The sequence below is a fragment of the Malaclemys terrapin genome, chromosome 10 (genome assembly GCF_027887155.1).
Source record: "Malaclemys terrapin pileata isolate rMalTer1 chromosome 10, rMalTer1.hap1, whole genome shotgun sequence".
Lineage (NCBI taxonomy): Eukaryota > Metazoa > Chordata > Testudines > Emydidae > Malaclemys > Malaclemys terrapin.
In genome coordinates, this window is record NC_071514.1 from 6,060,746 (window position 1) to 6,083,506 (window position 22,761).

A 22,761-nucleotide genomic window follows, 5' to 3' on the forward strand; every position below is an offset into this window, starting at 1 on the left:
CTCGGTGAAAGCTAAAGATCCTCTGTCTTTTAGAAGAGGGGGAGAACCCAAGTATCCCGGAGAACATTCAGTCTCTCAATAAAGCCGGTTCAGGCTGTGTGTGAACTACTGTATTTCTGATGAGCACATAATGGCTACCACGTTTGTGCTCCAGTTGCAGTTCTCGTTTGCAGTCGCACAGCGGTGGCCATGTCTTGTTAAATTCGATTGTAAATGTCACAGAATTATAGTCCTAAGAGGTGGCAAGGTCCTGGCAGGCCGTCTAGGCTCCCTGTCCCCTACAATGTGCAGCATTGTCCAATATACTGTATATTCGTTCTGGATCTGTCTGTCTGCATATTTAGATACTTATATAGCCCCTCGCACTGTGGTAGCTGAGTACTTAGGGGAAAGAGTTTAGCTTTTCGGGTGCTGTGGTTAAAGACAAATGCACAAATCCGAGCTGAAGGAGGTTAAATACAAAGACCTGTAAACAAAACCCTGTGTAAGATGTGACCAGAATACAGTACACCAACTTTAACCCTCCAGGCCTGGAATCACAATACTCTGGTGTGATGTACTTTGTTGGCAATAGGTTCACAAAAATATCTGAAACGAAAAGGTTGTCTCACAGTTAATGCAAGAATTCAGCTCTATATTACAGTCAAAGTATATTTGCCGCCATCAGCTGTTCACTAAATTGCTCTGGGTGATCCAGCAACAAGTTTGCATGGTCAAAAGTGTAGGTTCATATGTGCCTCTTTATTCTGTATTCTGCCCTAGCTCTTCTGTTAGGTGCACAGTACAGATGAAACCCTACAACTGAACCCTTTGCAAATTAGATCTCCACAAGATGTCAGCAGAGCAAAGTACATGTTCCCATGAATACGCACATGTGTTGTGTAAAACTAATCCGTTTGCTCTTCACAGGGCTTTGCTTGTTGTGCTGTTTCTATTTTTAACCTTTCTAACCTATCATCCTTTCCTTTGCTTTTCAAAGACACATTTCAACAATTTATTGTTAAACTGAAAAAAAAAAATCTGGATTGGTGTTTACAGGAGAACTGCCAGGATAGATACCATGCTACTCTTGGTAACATATTTTGTACAATGAATAAGTGTGTTCTTAATTAACAAAAGAAATACGGAAATGTGCCTTTAACTCACCAATACAATTACTGATGTTTGCATCTCAGTGGTATAGCACTCCTTCCCTTAAGCCTTTGATCAAAGACAGGTATAGAAAAGATGTTTAACCCTTGGGACAGACATTGACAGGACCTTTCTTTCTAATATTATACACGCGTAATAAAAGGTTGTAATTAAATGTTTCCTAAATATTTTTTTCATTAACTGACTGTTAGATGATTTAATCTATAGAAGAAAGTGTGCGATAGACTTGCCATTCTCCAAGTTTTGCATTTCATCTTTAAAATATAATGCACTTTGTCTACCAGAAAATAGTTTTATTTTTTTATGGATGATCTTCAAAAAGATAAAACGACGTGTTCCTTAAATCTTTTGCTTTTGTGGCTGATTTGTAATCGTTTGTCTGTTAAGAGTAAAGAATCCAGCCCATCCTCAGGTCAATACAAGATAATTTAACTGATCTGGAAATTTATGATCTATCGACTAGTGTATGCTCATCAGTTTCTGGGGCCTGATCTTCCCTCAAGTGTATCACCCATTTGCGACTTCCAAACTGTCTTTATGGCTTCCAAAGTATTTTGTGATGACTTGTTTTCTTCCCAGATGTATCTCAAGGTAGCAGCAGCGTACATTGTTTTTCCAATCCAAGCTACCGCACTCTGTCATGTGGTGTGACTTCACGCTTCTTTACCAATAATCTGGATGGAAACAGCTCCAGTAAGGTAGATATTGTCACACCCCAATGTAGCAATGCTCTTATCAGTTCAAGGAAATATACCAAAGTAATGCCTTTTGACTGCTGCTTTCTCCCAGCCTGATTGTAATATTCTAATAATGACGAATCCTAATGCTTCAGCCTAAGTTACACCAAAAAAGCTCTGCTGTCCCATATGTGTATCTGCATGATCTCTGTGCATGCTAATTGGAGCTTCAGCATCTGCAACAAGGGGACAATAGACCTCAATGTTTTAGCAATCTGAGTTTACTTCATGGAAAAACCAACAAATCGCTGTCCTGGCATTTATTTAAATTTAAATCTCCACTTCTGAATAAAACAAAAGTAAATGAATGAGCCATAAATTCAGTAAGCCATATAACGTCACTGTTCGTTGTTTAGCTGATCGATCCCTGTGTGCAGAATACCCAGATGTAAAGGAAAGTTGCAAGACGTTATCTAGCCCCTTGGTGAATGTTATGCTGTTCTAAGGGAGCACCAACAGCTCTGCTGATACTCACTGCTGCTCCGTAGGGGTTCTTTCAGGTCGAGTATAATACCCTTACATTGTGCAGTGTCTTACTCAACACATTCCCATGGACTTTAGTTGGACTTATTCATAGTCTAAGGTACTACTCACTGTGAATAAAGGGTTCAGAATGTGACACCTTGGCATGACATTTAGACGCTGTTCTTTGGTGAGAATACCTCTTCCTGGGGGGCCACACCAAGCAAGCGATTCTTTTAGGAAAAAGTCGTAATTGATTTAACTGGGGACGTCTGCTCAAGAAGTGATGGTACGCTGTGGTCTGTGTCATTCTGATCAAATGTAGCGCTTCTAACCAGAAAGCCGCCGGGGCAATAGTAAGAAAAAAAGAGTTATACTACTGCAAAGGATATGCAAAATGCTTGCACGCATCCTCCCTCCTGAATACTAAAAGAAAATCTCATTCCAACATAATAGAAAATTTGGCTCCACAGATTTCGTTGAGAAAAGTTAAGGCAGATATGTAAATAATGGAACTGCCTTTTCAATTGATTGATTGGTTTTTGTTAATAATGCATTCTTTTTTACATGCAGATGCCCCCCTCCGCATTATACGGTTTTGCGCCCCAGATTGAAAGTGCAAATGCTAATAGTTGTCAAAATTGAGGTTCATCTCCACAAACGTGAGCCTTCACAGCTAATCCTTCTGAACTAATTGCAATGAATTCTGAAAAGGTCAAAGCAAGCACCTAGCTTGGATTCCCAGCCTGCAGTGCCAGTTTGTCACCTCGCCTCTTAAAATATTCAGCTGCTGGAAGGGAATAAAACCCAGAGAACGTTTTAGACCAGACTGGAAGCCATTTCCTTTCCTTTACTGCCCTCTGTCAATCATTCAGTTAAAAGGTTGTCACCATGTTTTAAATGGAAAAACAATGGATTTTATATTTTTCTTAGAGTACTTATCAAAATATATGGCCTGGCTTTTCTTTTAGATTCCCCACTGTCTTACTTATTCATGAGAATGTGCTACCGCATTGTATTAGCTAGGCTGGCCTCTAATATGCTGCTTCTCTATGCAGTTTTCTAGACAAGTAAGACAAAAGAGCATATAAATCCCCTAACGGCCACCTTAACGATTTTCATTTCCTAATCAGTTTGTCTGATGCCATCCCACCTCTCTGCAGTGAAATGTGCACACTTTGTACTCGGAATACATGTCTATTTACAGTGCGGGCTGGGGTCACAACGGTCCCAGGGACAGAGCACAGAAAAGTGCGAGAAGAAAATGACAGGAATTCCCTGGGGTGTTGAGTGTGCCTAGACCAGAGAAAGTTGGATTTATAACCATCCCTGTACTCGATAAGAGGCAGCAGACCTTGGAGGCACTGAGCGGGAGCTGTTCTTCTAAGATTTCCTTATTAGAGGGCAGGGGACAACATGGGTGGAGGGGTAAGAGAAGAGGACAAACCTTGGTCGAGGTTGGGAACTCTTTTTCTCTCTAGTGCTGTCTCTCTCTCCCCATCTCTCCCTTCCTCCCACTACCAGTCTCTTCTTTTTCACTTCCTCTCCTGCTCCCTGTTGTCCCCTCCCTTTATTATCCTTTCCATTTCCCCCTCTTATCCCTTTACCTGTGTCCTGTCTCGTCCTCCTGCATTTTCTCTATCTTCCACCCTCTCGCCTATTTTCTCTCCTCCCCCAGTTCCTGTACTATGTCCCTGTTCCCCCCCCCCCCCCCGCTCAGCAGCAGAAAGTCAGTTTCATTGAATGTGAGAGAGGTCAGGATGTTGGCCAGATTAACTGGGAAACAAGGTGGGTGGGGATGGCTTTAAGCAGAAGCAAAGTGAGTAGCCATTAGTGACCCCTCTCTTGCCAGACTTCAGTCTGACGAGCCTGTCTTCTTTTCTGACAGTGAAACTAGAAAGAGAAGAAATATTGCTAGACCCCCACCCTTCTCCAACAGCAGGATAAGGGTGGGAGGGCAGCTTATGTCCTGATTTCCCCTTTTGGGTCTTGACAGTTGCTTGGTCCTGGCAGATTGTAAAAGTAGCCCTTAATCTAGAAGTTTGAGTTCAGTGAGAGAGAGAGCCTGGTCTGGTTGCCAGTGTGAGTCAGCAGAACAATTCAGCATCTACATGCAGGGTCCTAGCTCCTGACTCCAGAGTGAGGCAATAGAAGGGCTCTATGCCTCTGTACAGGGTGTGACCATGGGACACCCTGTTACACTAAGTTAGCATCTTCCTTCCATAAGAGTGAGGTTACTAGTCCAATTACTTGGGTCAAATTCTGCTGCCACTGAAATCAATAGCAATATTTCCATTGACTTCAGTATGGTCAGAATTTCACTCTTCGTGTTGTCTCTACCTGTCTCTTGGATTGTTAGTCCCTTCAATCAGGGACTGTCTTTATTTTTGGGTCTTAAATGGCACCAAGCATATTGCTGGTATTTACCAGATCAGAATAATGATTCAGGTTGTGCTGGTTTTTGAACAAATTTATCCCTGGTATTAACTCCATTGACTTCCCTGCAACTGTGCCATAACATTTGCGGGGCCAAATTTCTCCAGTGTGGATGAATGGAGTTGGGCATTCAACTCCGTATCTGCATTCTTCATGTCGGTCCTTTTAGTCGCCTCCCCTGATTTTTAAATGTGCTGTGGACCAAAACCTCCCGTTGAGTTCACTGGGATCATTCATGAGAAGAAGGACTGTTAGTGCTGTTAAGCGCTGCAGCGTCAATCCCGTAGACTCCCGATTTATCTGCAGCTGTTAAAGCAGTTTCTAAATTTCACCAAAAGCTTCACATAAAATAAGAAATTGCAAAACAGAGGTCGCTGGGACGCCCCACTAGTTCAAATTAACTTGTTCACACAAAAAAGCTCTTTAAAGTAGTTTTGACTTAAATTTACCAAAGAAAGGAATGAAAGTTGCAAATACGGAAAAAGGAGGCTTGTGTTCACTTGGTCCTCGGTAGCTTATACAGAGACTTAGGCTGGGCTGTGAAAGGCTCCTAAGGGCTTGATTCTGCTGCCATTAATATCAGAAGCTAAACTGCCATTGACGTATGTGGTGCAGGATCAGTGCCTAAGGGAGTTAGTTACTTAGCTAACGTTAAGCTTCTTCAAAAATTCCATCCTTGTCAGATTGCAAATGGTTGGCCAGATAGTCCTAGAGATATTTATACTCAGGCTAGACTCTCATTGATCTCAATGGAAGTTTTGCCCAGATAAGAACTAGATTTCAGCCTTATATAAGTTTATATGCTAGGATTTTTTTCATTGGGAAAATTTACTATAAGGGGAAAAATATTCCAGAAACAGTTGCTCTCCACGGAAGATGAAAAGCATATTCCATCTTTGCAGAAAATAACAACTTAACATAGCACAAAAAGACAGTTGTAATCAGACTTCATGCAATTACTGCATAGTAAAAACTCAGAAATGGCCCAAAACTATTCAATTGAACAGCTTTGGACCAGAATTGATTTTTTTTTTTTATGTCCAGTTTTCGTTCAGTGGGCTGAGTTTAAATTGGCTTGGAAGGATTAGATTTTTATCAGTGAATGCCAGTAAACGTCAATCACTGTACACACACAAACCAACCAACTAAAAATACTTCCATTGATAATAATCGAAATTTACCGATAGGCAAAGTAAGAAAAATGCAGCTTGAGAACTTAGGGTTTGATTTAAGGATATTTACTTTACATATTTTGACATGTGATATTGACAAATTGTATTTTAACAGTGTTAAAGCTTTTATCTTTTGAATCTCAACGTCTATTGTCATTAAACAGTTATTGTCTGAACCTCCCCTTGATTTCCCACAACTGTGAAAATTTTAAATCAATAATAATTTAAAAAATTTAAAAATGAATATCAATACTACCCATAGAATTTCTTTTTTATTTTTAAATCTAATTCTGCCAGACCTATTTAAAAACCCTGGGAAAACAAAGCTTTTAATGAAACTCTGTGACCCAAATGGTGCAGCTGGATTAGAAATCACCATTTGTTACTCGGTGTTGCTACTGCAAAGCCTCAAACCAAAAGAAGGGGGCCACTGGCTCAGCTGGTACAAACAGATATTGAAGCTGTGCCAGCTTACACCATATAAGGATGTGGCCCAAATTGTGTGGTTCCTTTCTGTGTTACAATGTGATAAATAGGCTTGGCAGAATTTGATTGATTTTTATTTTTTTTTTTAATAATTTCAGTCGGTAATTCTGAGGCTTATTTTTAAAGGCATTTTTTTATTTCTATTGATTTTAATAGAGGGGGAGGGATAGCTCAGTGGTTTGAGCATTGGCCTGCTAAACCCAGGGTTGTGAGTTCAATCCTTGAGGGGGCCTGTAGTAGGTCCTAGCCGGGGCTCGACCCTTCCGGGCAGGAGGGGAGCCACACCGACTCACTACTCTGGGAATAAGCAGTCAGTTAGTCCTGAAACTCCGGCTCTTTGGTGCAGAGTCGGAGCAACCACAGTTAAAGCTCAGGAGCCCAGGCCCTGGATCAGGGCGGGGCAAACACAGTTAGCTCAGACCCTTGCTTGCTGGGCTGAGCGGGCAAATAGTTCAGAGCCCAGGCCCTGGATCAGGGCGGGGCAAACACAGTTAGGCTCAGGTCCTTATGGCAGGGGCTGAGCGGGTAAATAGTTCAAAGCCCAGGCCCTGGATCAGGGCGGGGCAAACACAGTTAGGCTCAGGCCCTTGTTGCAGGGGCTGAGCGAGCAAACAGTTCAAAGCCCAGGCCCTGGATCAGGGCGGGGCAAACACAGTTAAGCTCAGGCCCTTGTTTGCAGGGGCTGAGCGAGCAAATAGTTCAGAGGCCAGGCCCTGGATCAGGGCGGGGCAAACACAGTTAGGCTCAGGCCCTTGTTGCAGGGGCTGAGCAGGCAAATAGTTCAAGGCCCAGGCTTCTGTAGCCGAGCGTTGGGTGAGGGGGAAGCCTGCCACCCGTACGGAGGGTGGCAGGGGGGAACGCAGGCCCACCCACTCCACTGCGTTCCAGCCCGGGGCCCTAACAGCGGTTGCTGCCGCTGCTGGTCAGTGGGGTATCCAGGCCGCAACACACTGACATAGGCTCACACTCAGTTGCAGCCGGACCGGGGTCGGCTACCCCCGGGCTACTTCCGTGATCCCCCTCACAGCCTACCTCGGTCGTTGCGCCGGGATCGGGCCAGTCCACCTGCATGGGCTCCTCTCTGCCCGGGCTCGGCGGCAAGTCTGGTAGCTCTGCCGGGAAGTCCGGCCAATGGTCCTCAGGCGGCTCCTCTGGATAGCAGCAGGGGCTGAGGGGTTCGGGTCCAGTCTCACCCTCAGGGTTAGCGGGGTTCGGTTCCCAGGGGTTCTCCCAGTGGCGGGCGTGAACGGGCTCCGGCGGCTCCTCCTCGTAGCGGGCCCGGGGTAGCTCAGGCCAGCTAGGGTCTTCGACGGTCTCCTGGCCGGGAGCTCCCGGCCACACGTCTGCTCCCTGTGGTGGCTGGCCGCCAACTGAGCTCTGGCGGCCGGCCTTTATACTTCCTGTCCCGCCCCTTGACTTCCGGGGGGCGGGGACAGGCGGTGGTGGTCCCACCCACTCTGGTGCCGGCACGTGGGCTCCCTCTTCTGGGCAGGAGGGGAGCCACACCGACTCACTACAGGGCCACTTAGGGATCTGGGGCAAAATCAGTACTTGGTCCTGCTAGTGAAGGCAGGGGGCTGGACTCAATGACCTTTCAAGGTCCCTTCCAGTTCTAGGAGATGGGATATCTCCATTAATTTAAATTTAAATTTTCACAGTTGTGCAAAATTAGTGGGGAGGAAGGTGTCAGACAACCAACCTCAGGGCAGATTGTTAAATACCAGGGGACAAACCCCAGATTGGTTGTTTGTTCTATATTTAGATTTCACCAACCAATTTTAGCGGGAACTACTCAGGCACTATAACAGCCTTAACATGGAGTCACAGACAGCCCCCCTTGGATACTCCAGTTATCTCGCCCCCCTGCTGAGCCTGCCTTTGTGATAGATGGTCCTTTACACCAAGAATCACAGCAATATTCAGGTATCAGAGGGGTAGCCGTGTTAGTCTGAATCTGTAAAAAGCAACAGAGGGTCCTGTGGCACCTTTGAGACTAACAGAAGTATTGGGAGCATAAGCTTTCGTGGGTAAGAACCTCACTTCTTTAGATGCAATATTCAGGTTACTCCCAGTCCCAAAGGACCAGTCACTTGCCTCAGTTCAGTTGCACCTTAGATCTCTCGCCAAAGACAACACTTGTAGCCAATACTATAATAAGCTCTATAAAGATTCCTTAAACAGGAGAGTTGTTTACAAGGTTAAAGCAGATAAACTTAGATACACAAATGAGTTACAATTTTAAGTTTCAAAAGGTAATAGAAGCTTCTATAATTAGCAAAGTCTGTATGCCCTATAGGGCTAATCCAGGCTAAGCAGCTGGGGATCTCTTGCTTGTGCCTGGAAACATGTTGCCCCTCCCTCCTCCGGAGACTTGAAGAAGAGCTCTGTGTAGCTCAAAACCTTGTCTCTCTCACCAACAGAAGTTGGTCTAATAAAAGATTCTACCTCACTCATCTTCTCTCTCTTATATTCTGGGACCAACATGGCTACAACAACACTGAAAAATCACAGATTGTCAACATCACATGTCAAAATAAACAAAGCAAATTCTTTAAATCAAACTCTAAGAAGTCCTCGGGCAGCATTTTTCGTACTTTGCCTATCTACATATCAATTATTATCTGTGGAATATTTTTTTCATTGGTTCATGTGTACAGTGAAACTGACATTTACCGATACAAATCTAATCCTTCCACGCCTAGTTGCAAAGCTATCTGCTTTTTAGTGATTGATTGCTACTTGTCTGTGTTTGTTATGACTATACCATCTCTGCACATGGCATATGATCATCTCTGTCAATGCTTTCCTTGGTTGAGAGAGAGAACAAGGAAATGCTGAATAAAAACCGAATGACTCCTGTCTTGTCTATTAGTGCAGTCCAGATACACAGAGGAGCCAGCCAGGTGTGAGCATGCCCAATCACCAGCCACTGTTCTCAGGCGGAATGACTGTGATTAGAAATATCACACACCACCAGAAGGTTTATCATCTTTGTCTCTGCTTCTGTCTATCTTTTGGGGATGAGGGAATGAGAAGAGAGGCTGAGAGGCTGGCAGGGAGATGACTAATGGGCTGATAACACATTTTAGCTTTGCTGATTGAGCAAGGCACTCGTAGACAGAAAATTTGAAGGAATAGAATAAAGCAACAGACATTGCTACTGTTGCTCTGTCTGGTCTATCTAATGTTAGATTAATAGAGTCTTAGGCTTTAAGGCCAGAAGAGATCATTGTGATCCTCTAGTCTGACCTTGTGCCTAGCACAGGTCATAGGACTACCCTGGATTAATAGTCGTGGTAGAACTGAAGTATATCTTTCACAGAGATTAGGAAAAAATTCAACTTGGATATTCTTTTCCTTCAAATCTAGTGTTCTAGCATTAGTCCAAATTGTGTGTGTGTTTAATGGGTGCAATCACACCTGTTATGGCCTGAACCCTTATTCTGATGTGCAAACCAGCATTTGTTGGCCCAAGTATCCATTTGTGTACACAATACCCCGCTTTATAACTCCAGATATGGGGACTCAGTGTAACATGTCTTCATGTTTATTTTCAGCTAAACTGTTTCAGAAAGCAATTAGAGAACCACAGTACTCTAGGTTTACATGTGTACATGTAGATATCGTTTCTTGTATTTTATACGTTGAGTGCACACATACAAAATGGGAAATGACTGCCTAGGAAGGAGTACTGTGAAAATGAATCTGGGGTTATAGTGGATCATGAGCTAAATATGAGTCAACAGTGTAACATTATTGCAAAAGAAGCGAACATCATTATGGGATGTATTAGCAGGAGTGTTGGAAGCAAGATACAAGAAATAATTCTTCCAATCTACTCCCTGTTGATAAGGCCTCAACTGGAGTATTATGTCCAGTTCTGGGCACCACCTGTCAGGAAAGATCTGGATAAATTGGAGAAAGTCCAGAGAAGAGCAACAAAAATTATTAAAGGTCTAGAGAAAACGACCTATGAGGAAAGATCAAAAAAATGGGGTTTGTTTAGTCTGGAGAAGAAAAGACTGAGGAGGGATATGCTAACAGTTTTCAAGTACATAAAAGGTTGTTACAAGGAGGAGGATGAAAAATTGTTCTCCTTAACCTCTGAGGATAGGACAAGAAGCAATGGGCTTAAATTGCAGCAAGAAAGATTGAGGTTGGACATCAGGTCTGGGTAGTTTACCACGGGAACAGATTGCCTAGGGAGGTTATGGAATCTCCGTTGCTGAAGGTTTTTAAGAACAGGTTAGACAAACACCTGTCAGGGATGGTCTAGTTATTACTTAGTCCTGCACTGAGTGCAGGGGACTGGACTAGATGACCTATTGAGGTCCCTTCCAGTCCTGAACTTCTACGATTCTATGGGTTCTCCGTGTGTGTACTAATGCACATTGGTACTCAATATATAAAACACCTGGGACTCCTCCAAACAATTAGAAGTGAGTGTGGGGGAGTAAGAACTGCATGATTTGGCCCATGGTTATTACAAGTCTTCCCTTAAACTAAACTCCAGGAAAACGGAAGAGCAAGAGCGTCCAACCCTGCCCTGGTGCAGGAGGAAAGGGAGATGGCATAAGGAGTCCCCCCAGCTTGTGCCCCTGTGCATTGGCTGCAGGACTTGGACCCACCCAAGCACAAAGACCCTACAGGGCTAGGCACCTAAATGGGATGAGCCAATTGCCCTGCTCCCCACCTCTACAGCAGCTAGCTGAGCTGCCCCACGCAGAAGGGAGTGCCTGGCAGCAGACTTCCAAAAGGTGGCAGAGTGGCCAGGCCTCCCCTGAGCTCTGGGGAGTATGGTACATGCTGCGGGCACATGGCTTTCTGGAGCTCCCACTGGAGCAGTGTGCATCGGCCTTGTCCTCTACCACGAGCTGCACTAGCTTCAAATGGCTCCAGGGTTTGTGATTCCCATGTACCTGTCTTTTTTTTTTTAAACCTACCGTGCCCACAGCCCCTACCATATCCATACAGATTTAATTGCACAAAACTAAGTCTCACCAGTAAAAATACAAATGCATCCCTTGCACTCCCTAAAAGAGAGCGTCAGTACAGAGCTGCGTGCAATGCTAATAACAAGCCCCCAGCCCCTAAGGATCTTGTCCGATTCCATATGCTGTTACTAACTCCAAACTCAGCCGTGATTTAGGAAAGTTCCCTGAGCCCTTCAGGCAAATCCAATTCATGCTTTCACATTAGAACTGTGACTTTGGACATCTTTGCGCTGAGGCCAGGTGAAACTTGGCGGTTTCAGTTGGAATTCACATGGAGGTTTGGATCCATTCAAACCCAGAACAAAGTGAAATTCTGGTGGTACGAACACATGAGAATCACACTCAGCGTGAATGAGCTTTGCACAGTTCCAGTCTCACTATGGCACTAGGAGCACTCACCCAGTACCATGTGAAGTTTTGTTCTACACTAGGAATAGCGAATTTCAGATTGTTCCACTAAGGTGCCACTTTATATGCATTTCGTGAGTAAGCTGTTAGCCTTAAGCACACTACATACGGTTCAGTACACGGCAATAGATATCGTATAGAAGAATTTAGTCTGAGGTAGCTTTTGTTCTGAGTTTGAAATAAAAATGGACACCTGTATATCAGATTCACTGCGTGCAGTTGGAAATTTACCATGGCATTTCCATTCTAACCATAGGGAATGCCAGAAACACTGGGCTAAAGTCAAACACCGGAGCATGGGAAATAAATGTGTTTTGTAAAATGGTGTCCACAGTAACTAGATAACTGCTAAGGCTGGGCAGGAAACAATTTTCCAATCCCAGCAGAGTCTTCAAGATTTCAAAAAAATTTCCTGGCCCCAGATCTATCAGAATCTTGAAAATGTTGTAAACAATAATCCAAGAGAAATTTCAAATCATGTTACTTGAAAGGTTTTGTTTTGAGTTTGACCTTTGCTTTTTTTTGTATAAATTAATTGAAAATTTGAAACACCCCAAAATTTTCATTTAAAAAGGTTGAAATGGAATGGCTGACAGATTTCAAAACTTTTTTTTTTCTTTCCAGAAATGTTTTGAATCAGGAAAGATGTCCAAATGGCCCTTTTGCTGCAAACAGTTTGTTTTCAATGTATCGTCATTTTCTGACAAAACATTTCATTGGAAAATTCCCAACCAGCTACAGCAAATCACAGGCCCTTCCTGTTTATCCATAGGCACCTTGGCTCTGAATGTAAGGTCCATAAGTTCAATAGTGCTAACGTCTCTGCATACAGAGACCCAGAACCTGAGTGAGCCCTGCACAACCACCAGAGTGCATAAGGACTCTTCCCTTCTGCTCCTTCCAGTGTGGGGATGGAGTCCTAATCCTTCTGCATAGGTCAACAGACAAGGGGAGCATTGTGCATCAACTCAATGGTTGCTGCGAAGTGCCCACCCTAGAACAGTACTAGGGAGATCATGCCTCAGATACCGATTTCTCCAGTGCTGCTTCTGGGCCATGATGTCTCTGCAGTGCCCCCTCGACCAGGCTTGTGGCTAAATGCTAGTCTGGCTCAGTTTAAGCTTCTCTTGACATACATTCTAGAAATGGCAGCAAACTCAAGAGCATATGGTAACGTGCCTTCACCGGCCGCTGCTGTTTTCTGTTGCTGGCAACCTGGGCTGTTTTCCTTTTCGACTTTCTCTATCTGCTCTAGCCCAGAAGCCAGCTGCTAGTGCAGCCTTGGCACATGGCATGACCCAGATGCCAGTCTCTAAGATAAAACTTTCCAGCAGTGGTGTATGGATGGAAGCCCTGGACTCTCTTCTGATGGTGTTGGCAGATCTGCCTGTGGCTTCATGCCTGGTTCTTCTTGATGTTATTTTCCTTGAATTGTGAGAAATCTTGTCTCTTTTATATCTGTTCACTAAATATATCGATGCATAATTAAATTCCCCTTATTCCAAACAGCTCATGCCTGCATGCTTATGTAGGGTTTTTTTGCTATATTCATAGTCATCATTTGCTTTGAAGCTGCCAGTATGTCTCTCCATTTGCACAAACATTTGATTTATAATTAATGGTTGCCCTAGGAAGTCATGCATTTTTCCAGCATGCTTGTGTACATTGCTTAGTGAAGTGTCCTTCCTTTGTGATTTTTCCCGTATGGTAGCTAAAAACTTTCAAATTATATATATATGAAGAACTGAGTTGGTGAGGCAGAAGTAATGTTCACCTACCATTTTGGTTTATGGTATAGTTGGGTCAAGGTCTTGAGTGGTGGGGTTGTTTGTTTCAGTGTTAACTCATTGTCATGCTTTTTGAACAGCTCAGTAACAAAGTCCTTGACAGAGAAACTGCAGACCGGAGACCGTACAGCTATCTGAATGAACTAGGTCAGTAACTTTAAACAATTTAATTGTTTAAGTAGAATTTAGAGCAATTCCAAGGCCAGTTCAGTCATCCATAAAGGCACTAACAATAAAATAATATTGGCATTGTCTTTATTTCACTACAAGAATTACTAGCGATGAAAGATCTAGACTTGACAGTAGTTTTCTTTACCACGAACCACACCTTGTGGAAATTGAGCGGACGGTCTGGCTTTCTGGTTTGGCCTGTTGAACCACATTGATCTATTCCAGGGGTAGGCAACCTATGGCACGTGAGTGCCGAAGGCGGCACGCGAGCTGATTTTCAGTGGCACTCCCACTGCCCGGGTCCTGGCCGCCGGTCCGGGGGGCTCTGCATTTTAATTTAATTTTAAAGGAAGCTTCTTAAACATTTTTAAAACCTTATTGACTTTACATACAATACAACAACAGTTGAGTTCTATATTATAGACTTCTAGAAAGAGACCTTCCAAAAACGTTAAAATTACTGGCACGCGAAACCTTAAATCAGAGTGAATAAATGAAGACGCGGCACGTCACTTCTGAAAGGTTGCCGACCCCTGGTCTATTCCATGCATGGGATGTCTTTTTGGAACTCACTTAGAACAGTGAAACATATTCAAGTTAAGATTTCTGTCCCTCTTTCCTGCTTAAGTGCTATAAATTATTAAATAAGTTGGGAACCCTACAAGCCTTACTCAGTAAAATTCCCTTTGAAGCCTGTAGCTAGAAAGGAGGGGTGAGGTAGGAGCTACTACATCCCAGTTAATCCTCCAGTGGCCAGCTTTAGATCTGCTTGGCACCACCAGTGTGGTAGAAAGCAACCCAACTGTAACAGTGCGTCAGGCCCAATGTTCCTTTCCATTCCCCAGCATGAGTTCTGACATGGTTTGAGCAGCTGGCATCTCCAAGTAGGTAAAATGCCATATTTTATATGCTGCTGAAAAACTATCCTGTCTGAACACCTGAAATGTAGCTCGTCAATGGCAGAAAGCATTTGCCTCTTACTTCTGGTATTGGCTGCTGAAACCTTGCTGGAAATAAAGTGTGCAGAAAGGCTAGTGGTAAGCAGAATTATGTGAGATCTCACAACACTCTAGGCAGAGGAATGAATGTGAAATACCATTGGGCCTTACGTCTGTCACTATTCCCTTGGTTAAACAGTGCTTTATTGGCTGAGGATAGCAATGCCTACACCCATAGACCAAGTGTCATTTTCAATTCCTGCTTCAGGAAAATCACAAACCTGTAGGATTTCAATGCAAAGCTTTCTGTCTCACCAGCCATTGATGTGCTCATCTGCATGGTAATTCATAGAGCTGCTGGCTATCCTGATGTGTGTTTGCCTATCGTATATAGAGATTGAGGGGAAGGCATATGAATTCTGCACAAATGAAGTTTATCTTCATCTTAGTTTTTCCTCTACCACTTTATCACTCCTTTACTTGCAAACACTGTTTTCATTTGCTTGTGGCCTCTTGCACCTCCTGTGTACCAGACTTGGTTTGTACACCTGCGTGGGTTTTTTTTACTAGCAAAAGCATTTCTAGGTGCCTTTGGATATGAAAAGAGTGACATTCAATAATGATGAGCAGATTAGTAAGAGATCTCATTGCACTTTGTTGCCCAGATGTCTTGTTTTAGACCAAATTTTCCAGAAAACGTTCAGTTTCACATGGAAGCATAAAAAAATGTGCATTTTCTCTGAGTTTCAGCATGGAAATTGAGGATCACCCAGCCTCACTTTCAAAATGTTGAGGTTTTTGCTCCAAAACAAGGCCATTTTTGCATGAAAAATTAGCAGATTCTCATTTGAAAATGCCGCTGCTTTTGAGCAATAAAAGGCTCAGAATCAGCCTATCTTCTCAAATTCACATTGAACTGTGAAAACCTCAAATTCTGAGTCGCAAATACTTTACAGAGGTAATTGTATCTGTTTAAGGGGATTGGAGGAACCTTGATGGCGACAGGCATGCTTCTGACAGATAAACCCCAGTACAGAACTTATTGTCATGGATGCGCTGCAGAGAGATCAGTGTTTGAGCCGTAGACTTTGATTCGGGGTATATTACTTGGCTGCATTACCTGCATGAAACCTCGTCCTGTCAGCTTCAGGGAGTGGCTTGTCTTTGTTTTTTCTCTTCCCTGCCTCCCATTACAGGAATATTGAATGTATTGCCTGTTTGTCTGGCTTTAGAATATTCTGGGTCATGTTATTCTGGTGTGGGTGACACGCTAAAACAGTGGTTCTCAAACTGAGGCCGCCGCTTGTGTAGGGAGAGCCCCTGGCGGGCCAGGCTGGTTTGTTTATCTGCCGGGTCCGCAGGTCCGGCCGATCGCGGCTCCCACTGGCCGCGGTTCGCTGCTCCAGGCCAATGGGGGCTGCGGAAAGCGGCACGGGACAAGGGGTTTGCTGGCTGCCACTTCCCACAGCCCCCATTGGCCTGGAGCAGCAAACCGCAGCCAGTGGGAGCCACGATCGGCCAAACCTGCAGACCTGGCAGGTAAACAAACCGGCCCGGCCCGCCAGGGGCTTTTCCTACACAAGCGGCGGCCCCAGTTTGAGAACCACTGCCCTAAAATAACAAGCTAGTACGTGTGTGCATGGAGAAAAAAATACCAGTAAGTGTACAGGTTTTAGCCTCCGGAGCCCATGCTAAATAGGTCCAAAGTCTCAAACCACTCAATAAGTTTACAAAAAAACCACATTATTTTGCTAATTAAATCAAGTCTTAGAAGCAACATGCTGTAAACAAGAATGGCTGATGCTGTCTGCCATGGGGCTTTTCATAAGACTGTCCACAAATGCAGTGTCTGAGCACCTCGTTTTATATTTGCAACAACTAAACAGCCATTATAAATACAGATATGCTTCAATTGTTTGAGATCCACAATGTTTGGATCCAAATTTGGTTCAAAATTGTTTCAAAGATCAGGATGTATGGGAGAAAGCTTCAATCCAGGATTTTGGTGTAGTCTGTAATAGAAGAGGCTAGTAGCATATCGGATTTAGACCCAGACCTAAAATTTCCCTAAATTCAGGATCTCCAGAACTGGAATATTTATGTATTTTCACATTCCAGTTAACAAAATAATAGAGCACACATCTCTCAGCAGCTCTGGGGGCCCTGCAGGAGAATTTTGAGGAGTGTTGTAAACACCAGTATCAAAAGAGGGTTATGAAAGCATGATGTAGCAGAGACAAAGTGTGTGGGTGGGTGGGTGGGTGTGTTAACTTGCTTATACGGTTTTGGAAATTAGGTTGAATTGTATTGATGTTACTTCTGTTAATTTTCCGTTCATCTCTTTCAAATCTTGAGTCCAGATAACTACAACAAAAGAAACATTTATGAAATATACACTATGTATGGAACATACATATATGGAATACATATATGTATACATATACATATACATGGGGATCAGTCAACCAGTGCTCTCTGGCTCAGTGGAAGGTGACTTGATCATTAATTTGGTCTGTCTGGTATCCTGTTCAATAATAAAACTAGCAATTATATTGTCTTTGGCAGCTGCCTTACCACAGGGCACCTACCAGTATGTCTTTAAAACGTTAGTTGTCCTAGTTTTCTGTCACTTTTACGCAACATTTAGTGAACATATGATCTGTTCTGTTCTGGGCTCCATGTCCTCTCTGTTCCACTTCTCCGGCCTGTTTTGGTTTTGCGTTTAGCTTATTAGGCAATAGAAAAGAGGGGGAAAGTCATGAAAATTACACTGTGGGGTTCTTTGAAAGATCACGTTTGATTCCACTGGGGGATAAGGAAGTGATTGCCATTGCATTAGGTAAAAGAGACCTAACTTAAACTTTTGCAGTCCTAGGGTTAGTGCTTCACTAGGCAGACAGCAGCTTTCCTCATGCCCATGCTGCATTCTTACCTTTAGCGCAGGTGCATTATGCTAACCCAGCCTGCTAAATCCTGGCCTTTCCATTTCAACTGCCCATTGCCTAACGGTACACAAATACACCCTCACAGAAAACTCGGTAATCAAGGAGAATCTCCAGAGGTTCTTTCTGTTTACAAATTGGGCTTTACAGGCACAATTCTGCAAACCCTCATTCAAGCAAGTAGTCCTTACATGAGTAGCCCCCTGGAGTTCAGTGGGACTTGCGCTGGTATGGTCCACTCATCTTGGTAAGGCCTATTTCCATGGGTAAGAGTTTGCAAGACTGAGTCCTGTGCATTCAGAAAAGCTTGGTCTAACAAATGGTTAAAACCAACAGGGGAGGCGACTGTTCGAGACGGGCCCAAGCTGGATTTGGATGGGAACGTTTGGGACGATTGGGGCGTCTGGATCATGAGTTTTGATTCAGCCTCTTCTCTCCTTTTAATGAGAAATAGACAAATCTTAAATATAAAGGATATATTCAAGGTTATGCAGCAAAATATTGACCTGCCTGGAAAGTAATTGGAAAAGGCAGATCTCATTATTATTCCTGTACTACCATAAGCGTGCATGGTGGTTGACAGACAAACAAAAGCTGAGGTCCCTGCTCCAAGCAGTTCACACACTAAATTCCGCTCTCAGTTGGAGTGAATCAGGAGTACGTGTATTGCCAATGTCAATGGTACAAGCTCCACTGAAATTACACCAAGGGAATTGAGATCAAGAATCTGGCCCTCATGAAAAGTTACTGAGGGATTTCACAAAACTGGGTGACTGGACAAAAAAGTGGCAGATTAAATTCAGTGTTGATATATGCAAAGTAATGAACATTGGAAAACATAATCTCAGCTCTACATACAGAATGGTGGGGTCTAAATTAGCTGTTACCACTCAAAAAAGATCTTGGAGTCATCGTGGAGAGTTCTCTGAAAACATCTGCTCAGTGTGCAGCAGCAGTCAAAAAAGCAAACAGAATGTTGGGGATCATTAGGAAAGAGAGAGATAAGAAGACAGAAAATATCATAATGCCACTTTGTAAATCCATAGTATGCCCACACCTTGAATACTGTGTGCGGTTCTGGTCTCCCAGGTATTTCAAAAAAAGGTATATGAGAATTGGAAAAGTACAGAGAAGGGCAATAAAAATTATTAGGTATATGGAATATCTTCCATACGAGGAGAGATTAAAAAGACTGGGACTGTTCAGCTTGGAAAAAAGACAACTAAGGGGGGATATGATGGAGGTCTATTAAATCATGACTGATGTGGAGAAAGTAAATAAGGAAATGTTATTTACTCCTTCACATAACACAAGAACCAGGGGTCATCTGATGAAATTAATAGGAGGCAGGATTAAAACAAACATAAGTAAGTACTTCACACAACGCACAGTCAGCCTGTGGAACTCATTGCCGGGGGATGTTGTGATTGGCCAAAAGTAAAGCAGGGTTCAAAAAAAATGAGATGTTCCTGGAGAATAATTCCATCTATGGCTGTTAGCTAAAATGGTCAGGGATGCAACTTCATGCTCTGGATGTCCCTAAACCTCTAATTGCCAGAAGCTGCGAGTGGATGACAAGGGACGGATCACTCGATAAATTGCCCTGTTCAGTTCATTCCATCTGAAGCCTCTGGCACTGGCCACTGTTGGAAGACAGGATACTGGACTAGGTGGCCCATTGGTCTGACTCAGTATGGCCGATTTTATGTTTTTAGCGAATTATCAGTATGCTTAGGCTACATCTACACTACGGGGGGGGTCGATTTAAGATGCGCAAATTCGACCTATCGCAGCCGACTTACCCCGCTGTAGGGACGGCAGCAAAATCGACCTCTGCGGCTTCCCGTCGACGGCGCTTACTCCCACCTCCGCTGGTGGAGTAAGAGCGTCGATTCGGGGATCAATTGTCGTGTCCCGACGGGACACAATAAATCGATCCCCGAGAGGTCGATTTCTACCCGCCGATTCAGGCGGGTAGCGTAGACCCAGCCTTAGTTTCTGAACTACCAAATTGCAGGAGCATGTTAGTGGATCTAGACAACAGTCACCGATCATTTATTCAGAACTCTTCATCAGGATGTTGCTTTAGATCTTCATAGGTGTAATGGAGAGATTTCTGTATACATCTCATGAGGGCACCCAGCCTAGATATAACAGTACCGTACATAGACTGACTTCATGTTTCAGTGAAGATGACTTCTTGTTTCTTGGGGTAAAACTTGACCTGATAAGTCACTAAATCATGCCGTTCCTCTCTACAGACATCTTTATCTGCTCATTAATCCCTAACATCTACTGGGATACCGCCCTGCAGCATCGCTCCAATTTTCTTCCATTCTTGTTTTGTCTCTAAATATGATGACGTTAGTCAATATTTTCAAGCCGTTTGCAGGGACTAGGTCATGTTCTGAGGATTTTGGGCCACCAAGCAAGGTTGTTCCTCTCTCTGCTCTGCTACTGCTTTTGTAGGTCAGGGACTCTTCACGGGATACTGTTGCATTACATAAGCCGTGTCCCTTCCTATGGTCCCCACCCATTGCTCATTGTAGGCTGGGACTCCCCTTCGTCTCTGCTGCTGCCTCCTTTATACTGGGATAACCCACTCCACCTCACTAACCCTGCTGCTATCTCTATTCCATGCAGGCCGAACTGCTTAGCTCCATCCCAATTACTATTTGATTGTAATCGGGCTCCATCTCCTTGCCCAACCCTGAACAGTACACTGCCCCCCATTCATTCTCCATCCCCACTTCTGCAAGGACGCTGGCCAGGTAGCTCTGCTCCTTGTGCTGATGCTGTGAATGTTGACTCTTTCGACAGTTATTCTGGACATTATTAAGGGCTCAATGTCCCCTTAAGGTAGTGCCCCACATTTGGGGATGCTGAGGAGTTGGTGCACACTCCACTTCAAAGGTGAAGCCTCCTGGAGCACCACCAACCCCAGGGGACATGTGCCCACTTATAGCTCCATGCATGTAAGCAGATGAGACTCTGGTACGCACCAGGAGACGCTGGACTGAGTGAGAAAGTGCCGTTTTTACAAGGTTACTTTCCACTTCAGCTGCACTGGAACCAGTTCTCCATTGCACTTAGAGCCCCTTTCTGCAACTCTGGTGAAATAAAAGAGTCTTCAAGAGGGCAGAAATAACCCCCTGGGAATCCCCCTATGGAAGAGGGCTCCCCCACTGGCCTCGAACTGCCAGTGTAGCCTTTTCCCGCTGCTCCCAGCTCCTGGAGGATATGCTGGGAGAGGACGGAGGGCAAGGAGGAGGCAGGCTGGGACAGGACAGTGGTTCATAGCGGGCTATGGGAAGCAAAATTCAAGGTTGCTTTACTGTTGCCAGGGGCTCGACCAGCCCCAGAATACAGGGAGCACGAAGGTGGTGCAGAGCCACCTCTGCCCTGCTCCTCCAGCCCCCTTTCCTGTGCTCTGCTCAGGGATGGAGCAGTTGTGAATCAGGGCCGATGGTTTGTAACTTTGGACTGTTGGTAGCCTGAGGGCAATGGTGACTTATTCAGTGAAAAACAAGGCTGCAGCCACCGCCTCTGGCATGAAGAAGGAGCAGGTTGCTGCTGTGGGGGATGGGGTGAGAGATTATTCTTGTTCTCTGCAGAGACCAAGGAAGCTCTGTTATTCGAGAAGCCCTGTGAATAAGATGTTCAAGGATTCTCCATGGTTAGGAGAATCCTTGAACATCTTATTCACAGGGCTTCTCGAATAACAGAGCTTGTGAATTTTAGAAGTTATATGGTGCTATTTCTGTAACTGAGTTTGCATTGGCTCTGCTAGACTGTAAGAAATGCCAGACGATGGAGTTAAGAAGAATGTAGGAGCTAGAGTTGGTGTTCTCTTAAACCTGGTTGTTACCTGGGGTGATTTTAAGCAACACCAGCTAGTAAACTCAAATAGGATCCCCTCCCCCGCAAGTAACTTGAGTGGCATGTTCCTATGGAATTTCATAAGTCGATTTCTTTGAAATTGGCAGCCTGCTGTAAATTGCTACACTTTGAGCCAGCTGTGCAACCACTTCAGGATAATTGTCTTGTCTGTTTATTAAATCATGTGCAGATAAATGAAGTCAACGTCTCTGAACCAAAGCTAGTGAATAAATAACTTTCAAATCCACAGATGAAATATCCCCTAAAATTAACTGTCTTGCAATATAACCTGGTCCATAATCTGAAACGTCTAGTGTTACATTGGTTTGTTCGGGTGGTTTTTTGTTTGTTTTTTGCATACATCTCTAAACTAATTGCTTCAGGAGTGAACTTATCAGCAGATTTTTTTTTTCTGTTCTCCTGAAGGGTAGTTTGTTCTTGGTGAGAAGTGGTGTCCTGATTCAGGAAAGCACTCCTATTCAGAGAAACTCTTAAGTAGGAACTTAACTTTAACCATGTGCTTAAGTCCTGTTGACGTCAAAATGGGGCTCAAGCACATGTTTAAAGCTAAGCCCATGCCTAAGCGTGTCCCCAAATAGGATCCTTAATGAACAGAGGGGAAAGAATATATGCTACGCATTAGTCAAAGCACTCCAATTTACATAAATATTCATTTGTTTTCCATTATATATCATTTTTATGCAGGTGCTTGTGGGATGGATAGACGTCAGAACACATACATAATGGAAAAAAACTTCAAAGGTATAGTATTGAATGCCTGCAGTAACCCTAGCAAGGAGGTTGACAGGAGGGGTGTGGTAGAAGAGGTGAGATAGGAATCCTGAACACCTGAAAAATGGTTGCCTATGAAAAGAAAGCAACAGAAGGATGAGGTACAAAATACGCCTGCATGGCTTAGCAGGTGGCCCTCCTGACTCTGAGCCAGAGGTGTCTGACCCTTAAATTATGGAGGCAAGTCTTCACGAGGTCATAGGCTTAATACCTAGTGCAATACTTGGAGGGGTGCTGCACTGCCATTGTCATTTGGATGAGTTGGTAAACCAAGATGTGTCTAGCTAGGTGGAAGTTAAAGGTCCCTAGCCCAGTTGAAGACCCTAAGCCTGCATTCCTACCAAGGCTTTGGGGAACAATGGCTGAATATGTAATGGCTGCTGTGTATGTCTGCTAAGTCACTAA

General features: G+C 44.0%; 1 protein-coding gene across 2 annotated transcripts in view; it reads left to right on the forward strand.

Moving 5' to 3' along the window:
* The window catches only part of MEGF11 (multiple EGF like domains 11), a 253,506-nt gene that overhangs the window by 218,261 nt on the left and 12,484 nt on the right, over nt 1-22,761 (forward strand). Inside the window, exons 20-22 of one of the 2 annotated variants that reach the window (XM_054041093.1) lie at nt 1,732-1,850; nt 13,715-13,781; nt 22,270-22,326. In XM_054041093.1, the coding sequence (XP_053897068.1) occupies nt 1,732-1,850; nt 13,715-13,781; nt 22,270-22,326 (243 nt within the window). The remainder of the gene's footprint in view (nt 1-1,731; nt 1,851-13,714; nt 13,782-22,269; nt 22,327-22,761) is intronic. The other variant, XM_054041094.1, reaches the window with a different exon arrangement.